The sequence below is a fragment of the Adiantum capillus-veneris genome, chromosome 3 (genome assembly GCF_014529385.1).
Source record: "Adiantum capillus-veneris isolate H3 chromosome 3, ASM1452938v2, whole genome shotgun sequence".
Lineage (NCBI taxonomy): Eukaryota > Viridiplantae > Streptophyta > Polypodiopsida > Polypodiales > Pteridaceae > Adiantum > Adiantum capillus-veneris.
In genome coordinates this window covers 47,921,186-47,930,391 of record NC_140933.1, presented here as the reverse complement: position 1 = coordinate 47,930,391, position 9,206 = coordinate 47,921,186, and the positions used below count along the sequence as shown (strand labels likewise).

At 43.2% G+C, this 9,206-nt stretch overlaps 1 protein-coding gene across 3 annotated transcripts; it reads left to right on the top strand.

Moving 5' to 3' along the window:
- The first annotated feature begins 1,820 nt into the window (after window positions 1–1,820).
- LOC147460872 (serine/arginine-rich splicing factor SR45a-like) lies at window positions 1,821–5,470 on the top strand. 3 transcript variants are annotated; one of them, XM_086508561.1, is made up of 7 exons: window positions 1,821–1,950; window positions 2,435–2,460; window positions 3,378–3,446; window positions 3,606–3,720; window positions 3,834–3,983; window positions 4,706–4,775; window positions 4,851–5,470. In XM_086508561.1, the coding sequence occupies exons 1-7, from the start codon at window positions 1,948–1,950 to the stop codon at window positions 5,294–5,296; spliced, it is 879 nt and encodes a 292-aa protein (XP_086364687.1). In that variant the 5' UTR covers window positions 1,821–1,947; the 3' UTR covers window positions 5,297–5,470. The 3 variants fall into 3 exon arrangements, with proteins under 3 accessions (XP_086364687.1, XP_086364686.1, XP_086364688.1); XM_086508560.1 differs by lacking the exon at window positions 1,821–1,950 and adding an exon at window positions 2,019–2,318; XM_086508562.1 differs by lacking the exon at window positions 1,821–1,950 and adding an exon at window positions 2,317–2,359 and having other exon boundaries at window positions 2,435–2,532.
- The last annotated feature ends 3,736 nt before the right edge of the window (window positions 5,471–9,206 follow it).

Below are 9,206 nucleotides of genomic sequence, written 5' to 3'. Positions count from 1 at the left end.
GCAATAGGTGTGCATGGGTTTGCTTGAGCCACGAAGAGTTTGTTATGGTAACAAGAGAGTAAAGAGCTAATGGCTTAGGTGGGAGTAGTTGTAGCCACAACTCGGACAAACTGTGTGTGTGTGTGTGTGTGTGTGTGTGTGTGAGAGAGAGAGAGAGAGAGAGAGAGAGAGAGAGAGAGATGTAGGAGCTCATTCCATTGTGCAAACTTAGGGGACGCATTCTTCTCCATGCTCTCTCTCACCCCCCCATCAACGATGGCACTTCCCTGTACATTAGAGCACTATGGCCCCAAGTTGATGTATCGAGAGATATTTATTTGCAGGTTATGATGGTGATGTACTGAAGCAAAAAGCTATAATGGGTCCTTTTCTTGCAATGGTGAATACAAAAAGACCTTCACTATGGATGAAAGAATGCATAGCATCTTAGCATTGGATGCATTTGGGCTTCTTCCAATGTTGTTTTAGCTTCTAGGAGCCATTTCCGCCGACTACTTTAGCTTCACATATTTGGAGAAGTTGTAGATGTTTTACATCTATCCCAAGGCATGTGTGTGTGTGGGTGAGTGTGTGTACGTGCGTGAGAGATAGAGAGAGAGAACATAATTTTAAACAACATAGGAACAATCTAAAAAGGGACATTGGAGTGTGTGTGTGTGTGTGTGTGTGTGTGAGAGAGAGAGAGAGAGAGAGAGAGAGAGAGAGAGAGAGAGAGTCGTTGTTATCTTCTTAGAGTGATTTAAAGGACTACAATTTCATTCTCCTCACACGTGACACACAGATACACACACACCTACCTATGAATTCATGTGTGTGTATATGTGTGGAGAGAGAGAGAGAGAGAGAGAGAGAGAGAGAGAGATCCAATAACCATGCTTTTCTTGGCTGTAGCAACGCACGGGTCATATACTAGTTTGAAAAGAAATGCCTTCTTTCTCTTCGATTTATAAAGAGACACATGTCAAGCCATCAAATTTGGACGACCTTCACCCATATGAAAACTAAGGCTTTTGGTATGCCAAAAAGTTATCCAATAGTATTTTTACTATATCTTCAGGAAATAAATCTATCTATCTATACTATATATTAAGGAGACTGGTTTTCCAGTGCCACGTGTCAAAGTTTGCTGCATCTGGTGAGTTCCGGTTTATATGAGTGAGGGGGAGGGGGGCAGAGAGACTTCGGCGGCCGGCCGTACTAGTTGTTACAACAGATAGCCCTAGCACATGGAGCTGGTGCGGCCAGCCAGCCAGTAAGGGGGAGGAGGAAGGTAGCCGGCTGCCAGCGAGTGAAGCTTGAGCACAACAGGGCTGCTGTCGGAGGATCGAAGGTCCAAAAACTGTCAGCTAGGAGAGGAGGACGCGGGAAGAGACTGCAAAGGGTGAAGAAAGCTTGCCGGGGAGGGTGAGCCTTGGGCTACACCCCTTGTTTATAAATAACACGGGGTCCAACTCGTGGGATCAATGGCGGAGGGGAGTGGATGGCATCGCGCGCGATTTGGGCCGTCGGATCGACGCAACAGGGGGAGGCAAGGTTTTCATTGCGCAAAGTTGCATTACATTCAACAATACGCGATAGGGCAGGTGGATAAGGCTGCGGGCTGCGGAGTGGGGCGTCGTGGGTTCGAAGGGCGGGTCGCGCAACAGGGTACCTCGTTTTTTTATTAAACGCAGCACGTGATCAACGGCTGATCTCGCCTCCGCCGTTGATCCCGTTAGTTGATCTCGTGTGAGTTATCAACGAGGGGCTACACCGGCCAGCCAGCCATGGTCCGACCACAAAAAGTGTCAGCCACGTCAGCGCACGCACCTGCAGACCCCCTTTTAGTCGGCTGGCTGGAGCCTATGTGCTCATTACAAGAGAGCGAGAGAGGAAAACTAGGTTATCGTCCCGCAGTGTTCTTCATCTGCCTAAGTGAGGGTTTCGGGACGGTGAACGCGCTCCTCTATGGTAAGTTCTGTTCTGCTCTCCAAGTCGCTTTCGTCTTGTGCAGCTGGATGCCATAACCTTTTGGCTGGTTTGTGAGCTTCAGCATGCGCTTGCGTGTGTGGAATGGAAGGGGGAAGCACAGAGAGAGAGAGAGAGAGAGAGAGAGAGAGAGAGAGAGAGAGAGAGAGAGAGAGAGATCTGTGGCAAATTTTGTTAGCACTATATATCACGCAATATCTAATTTTGTTAGCACTCGGTATCACGCAATATATCTTCTCGCTTCATACGGTAGTCCACAAGCTAGATGGCTTGTCCTCATATGCGCACACAGAATTGTCGTACCACTGTTGGAAGCAAGGCACGGTTTAGAGGGCAATTCTAGTCTCCAGGTTCTGGATTATGTGTGATGCTAATGCTGTAAACCTGTTGGGTAATATTTTCTAATTTATCTCACCCGTTGCCTACAAATATTTGCGTTACTGACCATAGTGATATTTTTTGACAGGCTTATTCATCGTATCGCAGCTCCAGGTACGTCGCTGTAATCTTGGGGAAAGTCCGCTCATATGTTTGTGTAGGCTCACTGAATTAGGCAATGGACAGGTAAATGTCAAATTCGTCTCTTCACGAGCTAGTTTTATTTGAAACTTGATTATGCTCTGAGTATGCAGAAAGATAGGTAGCTGTATTGGTATGCTAGAACATTTGAATATGTCACAGGATAATGATTAGGGACCATATCATGCCTTAAACAAAACGAACTGCTATTTCTATATGTTAAATGGTCTGGCCTCACTCTAGTTGGGCATTCGAGATATAGAAGTTCTCATTTTTTATTCTTTGTGACTGTGGCAAGGGGAATGATAATTCTTTTAAGGCTAAGCGCAAGTTCTAAGTTGCTGTAATCCCAGTGCTCTCTGAAGTGCGATGATTAGACTATTCTTTCTTTGTCTCAATGATCTTCAAATGAAGAAGTCTTTCCACCCATAGAATATGAGCACTCTACAAGAGCAAGATGTGTTATGAGCATTAATATCACGGTGACTACCAGGAGTCTATATCTTGCATTTTCTTTTGAGATAAATTCGGGTACTTTGTAGATTTGTCTCGATAGAAGCCTTGTTCTGTGCATTTTTGACTTTCCATGTTAAATGCGCCCTGTTCTGGTGCATTTTGGATTCTCTATGTTTTCTGTTCCCATCTTTGCTTAGAAGAGGCCTGTTGCATACAGCATGGGTATGCTTCTTGTAAGCTGTTTGTCTTGAAAGCTTTGGTGGTTGAAGGCTGTTAATAATCTGGGTTTGCTCTCCTTGATGCCATTTCTCACTTTAATTTTAGCGGCTGTGTCACTTTTCTTATGTTCTTGTTGTGCTACGATAGGTAAAGAGTCCAAGCTGATGTGTTTATTAAAATATGAGGGCCTTGACATTGCTTGTATTGGCCTTCAGGTACGACAGTCCGTCTCCTCCACCCAGATATCGGTCTTATTCAAGATCCAGGTCTCAAAGTCCAGTGAGGTATGGTTTGTTTACGTACGTTGGCTTGTATTTTCACCTTTCTCTGACCCGACTTGTGAGCCTGGATGATATATACAACCGCACATTTATGTATGTTTTCTTGCCCTGGGCCTGTAGAAAATATTGCCTTTAGGTTAAGTACAGGTTTTTTTTTTTCAGGAGTTACAGTAATGAGGAGGATGCGCACAACCCCGGTAACAATCTGTATATTACAGGTCTTTCTTCTCGAGTGTCGGAAAAAGACCTTGACGATCACTTCTCCTCCGAAGGAAAGGTTGTCTCATTGGTCCTAAAATTGAAGCTTAGTAGTACAACTCTAGGATAGTATGATTAGTTTCAACAGTGTACAATGTATGACGCTCTGAATCATGTTTGCGCCTATTGTAGGTAATGGAATGTCATTTGGTGGTGGATCCAAGAACCAAGGAGTCACGTGGGTTTGGTTTTGTGACTATGGATTCTATGGATAGTGCTGAGCGATGCATTAGGCATTTAAACAAGTCTGTTTTGGAGGGTCGTGTCATAACTGTTGAGAAGGTATGAGCACCCATCATTGATAAAGCTGTAATGGCAAAAGTAAGTTATTTGATTTTGAAGGAACTTACAGGCTGTTGTTTCTGCTTGCTCCCTTGTTATTTTTCTTTTTTCTTCAATGCCATTTGTGAGTGCTCGGTGAGGGGAAGGATCACTTAACAGGCACGCTTAGATGTCGTTCTGATAGTTTGGTTTTGGTTATCCATACTCAGCTCGACTTTTGAACACCTTTACCCAAAGAGCGACTACCTGGACAGCATCAACAGTCGCAACTTGTCCAAGCTGTAATCAAATCTCGCGCAGCCTAACAAGCAGTTCTTGTGTATATCGACCTTTAACTTCGACATGGCTTATGTGCATGCTTTGCGAGTTCCAACAAGTGTCTGTCACCAAGATTCTTGCTTTGCATTTAGTGCTGCATTCAGAACTTCAACCTGCGACAAGTCAGAAGCAAGGTCTATTTGGTCTCTTCTGTTTCCATGTCATGCTTGACATGTATTGTCCTTTGTTTGCATGTTGGGTCTCAAGAGCAAGTGTCGCATATTCGGAAATTTTGTGTGGTACGAAGGCACACCAGGGTACATTGGCAACATTTTTCTTCCATGTTTTTAGAAATGTCTTTTAACATCAATCCTGTGTTTTTTGGCCAGAGGCCAACCGTATTTGACATTAACCGTATTTGACATTTTACTATGGGCTGAACGGTTACTTTTCTTGACTGGCAGGCCAAACGTAAACGAGCAAGAACTCCCACACCTGGAAAGTACCTGGGAGTGAGGACCTCAAGAGGGACATGTACGTGTTTCTTCATATCTTGATATCTATGCTAGATGCCACTAGCCTGCTAACATGCGGGTTTTTTATCTACAGCTTCGTATGATTATGATAGAGGTCGAGGGTATGATGGAAGGCGATCTCCTCAATATTCTCCGTATCGCACCTTGAGAGACTATTCCCCTGACTACTCTCCCTACAGAGGGGGAAGCGGATACAGAGACAGATCCCCTTATGCAAGTGGCAGTCGGTACGGGGAGAGGTCGCACTCTCCACGATATTCTCCTTACAGATATGGAAGGAGGTATAGGGGTAGGTCTCCATCCCCCCAAGATTCTCCTTATAGAAGTAGCAGTAGATACAGAGATAGATCAGTGTCACCGTACGCATACAGAAGTGAAAGGAGGTACAGATCACCATCTCCTCGCTCTCCTCCTCGTAGATATACTCGCAGATCTCCATCTCCTCGCTCTCCTCCTCGTAGGTATATGCACAGATCAAGGTCGTCCTCTAGATCTTTCTCACCCTATTATCGGGGTTAAGTAAATAATGTCTTGCAACCTCAAATGGAACTTGCTGATCAGCATACTGAGCTGTAGATATGTCTTGAACTTCTTATTTACTCGTACCCTAGGCATCAAGGTGCCGACTCTATCATTAACCCAACTTACAAGTTTATCCTATTGAGATGTGGTTAATATTTTTCTTTCTCGGAACTGTTGTGCAGGTTAGCACATCGACAAGCTCTTTCACTGTGAATGTGTCGTTTATTTGATAAATTGTATCTCAGGGTGTGATTGATGTACCTCTGCCATTGTGAATTGTTGAGCTGTTGTGCATTTTCCCCTTGAAATGGAAACACTGGCCGGTGGTTACTGTGTTGTATTGGAATCTGATTGGCAAACTGTGTGTACACAAGTGCATGAAAGGGAAGAAAGAAGAGGGTGTTTTTAGCCTTTGGTTTCTTTGCCCTGTTTTGCAGTGTTTTCTTGTTGATGATCATAATTTCGAGAAACAATTATGGGTCTTGATGGTAGGTGGGATTAAGGTAGAGTTTGGAATGTCATGGGGTTTCCGAAATTATATGGTGGAATATCCTCCAGTCTGCTTGTTTTCGTTTCTGATGCTCTCATTAAACTACAGAACATGTGATATTGATTACATGAGAAGTATAGCTTCAAAACATAGAATAAGTGATTGTCTTCTGGTGAAGACAGTTCTGATTGAATTGTATTGCGTAATGCTATTAGTTGGGGTCACATTTTTTTAAATTGAGACTTGACATATGAACTGTATGGTTTGTCAGTGATTGTCTTCTGGTGAAGACAGTTTTGATTGAAATGCAATGCTTAATGCTATTAGGAGGGGTGGCCATATTTTTTTAAATGGAGACTTGACATATGAACTGTATGGTTTGTCTGAGCTGAGTATGTGAATGTGCCAGATGTTTTGGTTTAGAAGTTTACGAGGGCAATTGATAATCGCATTGTCGATGAAATATCTTGTTTGCCCTGTGGAATATCAATGATGTCCATGAGGCAGTCTGGTAACTCCTAGTTTAGTGTTGCAGAAGATAAGGCCACACTTGTGAATATCTGATATGCCCTAAACTCTTTGCTGTCCAGTGTTCAAATTGACAGTTGAATCTCAAAAATTCTGCAGACAGCTGTGATGGTGCACAAATTTGGAACTACTAGCCTTTTGCAAGCACAAGTAGACATGTTGGAATTGTCGTGTGGGGGCAACCAGGGTATTTAGGTTTCTCTGTACCTAATTTTGTTTGCTTTCAATTTGTTGACTTGAAGGATTATTGTTAAGAGACAGTTGTATGACCAGCTCTTGCAGGCTTGGTATTATAGTCCTTGCAGCCTAAGCATGGGCGTGCAAGTTAGTAGCTTGTGCATCATTGGCAAGAAGAGAGGGGGGGTGTAGTTCAACAATAAACTGATTTCAGAATTGGCAAAGGAAACCATACCAGTCAATCTAATAAAAGGGGTGCGAATTGTGTGTGCTGGGAAATTTTACGTGTTTGATAGAGCATGGTGTGCCTTCATGTTCACCTTCAATGAACTGCCCTTATCCTCTACCAATTAGGAAATTGTCATTTAATTGGTTGTTATGTATTTTCAAGCATGGAAGTTGTTAGTCTAGTTTCGCTCTGGCAATGGCACACAATCCATCGCATAGACATGCTTGTATCCGTATAAAACTTGCAATGTACCTAAACCAGTGTGTATGTCACTAATTGTGACAACACTGTACATACTATGCGGAAGATGTAGCACTAGTAGAGGTTCTTGCTACTCCAGAATGGAGAACTTGTAGCAACGTGAACCTGTGTTTTTGTGCCTGAATGCACAGGTGAACAGTGTTCTTGAGAGTGAATTCCGACAATGAGGATAGTCTTAAAAGAGTACAGAGGATCCCAATTCGCAATTGGAAGTGTAGGCTGCCTCGGGAATGCTAGGGGTGAGTGTAGTAATAACACGAGCGAGAAGAATGAAGAATCTCAATTGCATCTTATGTTGCTATTGTTCATAGCTCCTTAGCCACAACTCAGCTCTCACACTATATGAAAGGCTAGAGAAGAAGAGGGGGCTTCAGCTCTTGAAAGCACACATTGGAGGTGGAGGCACGAAATTGTTGCTTCTTAACTCAAAATCTTGGTAAGGTCTACAAAACGGAAGTACATTATAAGAACCGTGCACAACGTTCAATGGTAGTGAGTGAGATGAGGATATGTGTCCATGTTAGTGAAGTCTAGCTGTACTACCAATGGCAATGTAGTCTAGTTGCCAATGAGTAAACTCGCAAGGTAAGTGGCCATCATTCTTGATAGGTAAGACCATGTCAATGAAGCCCAAATGTAGTATCATTGGCCATTGATGATCCTCATGTTTGCTACCTTGTGTTTGCTAGTGATCAATATATGTGAGCCGTCATTCAAGATTACTATGTGTTGATCTTGAGATGTCAACAACTACTACACATGATAGTGGCCTTGTAGCCTAGAGAGGCTTAGACCGTTTTGATGTTTTTGGTGCTTTTTTGACTCTTTAATCATTTGTCGGGCAACATTTGACTGTGTGAGCTTAGGGTTTATTACCAACTTTTGGAGATGCCATTAGGAATAGAGGAGTAACTTCAGGGGAGCCTAGATACTCGTGTCATGGTGACAATTTTCTCAGGGGACTCATCTATATGAAACCTTCTATATCAAGTACATTCGAAGGGTCTCAATGAATCCCTCTACTTACACACCATGAAGTAATTAAATGACCCTTGTGCCTTTGGGTTTTTTCTCCTCGTGCACCCTTCGAGCATGAGAATATTAATAAGCATGTTTCTAAATCATGTTTCATCTCAAATCATTTTGTGGAGAAAGAGCCTTGCACAATGAGTGAAATGTTACAAATTCTAGAGACTGTGCTACTTGATGAGTGTTGAGGAGATGTGGCATGCATCCAAGAGTATTAAGGCCGGATGGTGTAGTGTTGGCAACTTGAGGGGTGTCAAAGCCTAGTAGATTCTTCTATGAGAATGCACATACTCCACTACTTCAGGTTTGGGATAGAGGGTGATATCTATGCAACCATGCTCTATTGCAATGGAGATTGAGTAGTGGTGGCTGCATTATGTTGCTTCTCATAAATCTGCTTCTAATTAAAGGTAAATAGGGGCTAGGGTGACAAGGTAATCATTGAGGTCTTTGTGGTCAATGGCCCCCACCATTCTTGATCAGGGACACGTGCAGTCAAAATCTTAGCAATGTTATTTTTGTGAGATGTGCTTTTGAAGCGAGTCAGTAGGCTGGATGGCTAAAGTGACAACTTGTAATGGCTTAATTGTGGCACCCAATACGCCTTTATCCTAGCTAGTGATTGATCTTTAAGGGTATCGGGGATGATTGTTTCTCCTTTGGTTTTTGCAATGGCTTATGCTCCATCCATGATATCAAATTTTTGACTATAAGATAATGACATTATGTAAGGTGACACATGTTGAGGAGTATATGGCTGGCAACGTCTCTAATGTAAAGGGTGTGATGTGATCCTTATAGTAGTGACGATGGCTCCTAGACAACTTCAACTTGCAAGGTGTTGCTTCTTCCTAGGCACACATAGGCTAGGTTTGGATAGAGCGCACTTCCCTGTGGACTAAATCACACAGAGTCTTCAATGAGGGCCTTGTCCTGGGATCTACAACGAGGAGTTGGACGCACGAGATGCAAGGTAGACTCGGCTGTCCAATTTTAAACGGGCATCAGAGTTTACCTTTTTTGTCCTAGTTTACTTTTGCCTACATTGGATTACTTTATAGAGTTTTGTTTTGGCTTTGTGAACAACAAAAACTCACGCACCCATTGTTGGGTGCAACAATTAGGGTGGGTGTTGACGAGGAGCCATGGATGCCTGTTGAGCGAGTGTGCAGAGAGAGAGAGAGAGAGAGAGA

Bases quoted from the DNA above. Each gene is read 5' to 3' on its own strand.
- LOC147460872 (XM_086508560.1), top strand. From the start codon at position 2,034: ATGCGCTTGCGTGTGTGGAATGGAAGGGGGAAGCACAGAGAGAGAGAG. The intron at 2,461-3,377 runs GTACGTCGCTGT...ATTGGCCTTCAG, and splicing joins TCATCGTATCGCAGCTCCAG to GTACGACAGTCCGTCTCCTC. The intron at 3,447-3,605 runs GTATGGTTTGTT...TTTTTTTTTCAG, and splicing joins AGGTCTCAAAGTCCAGTGAG to GAGTTACAGTAATGAGGAGG.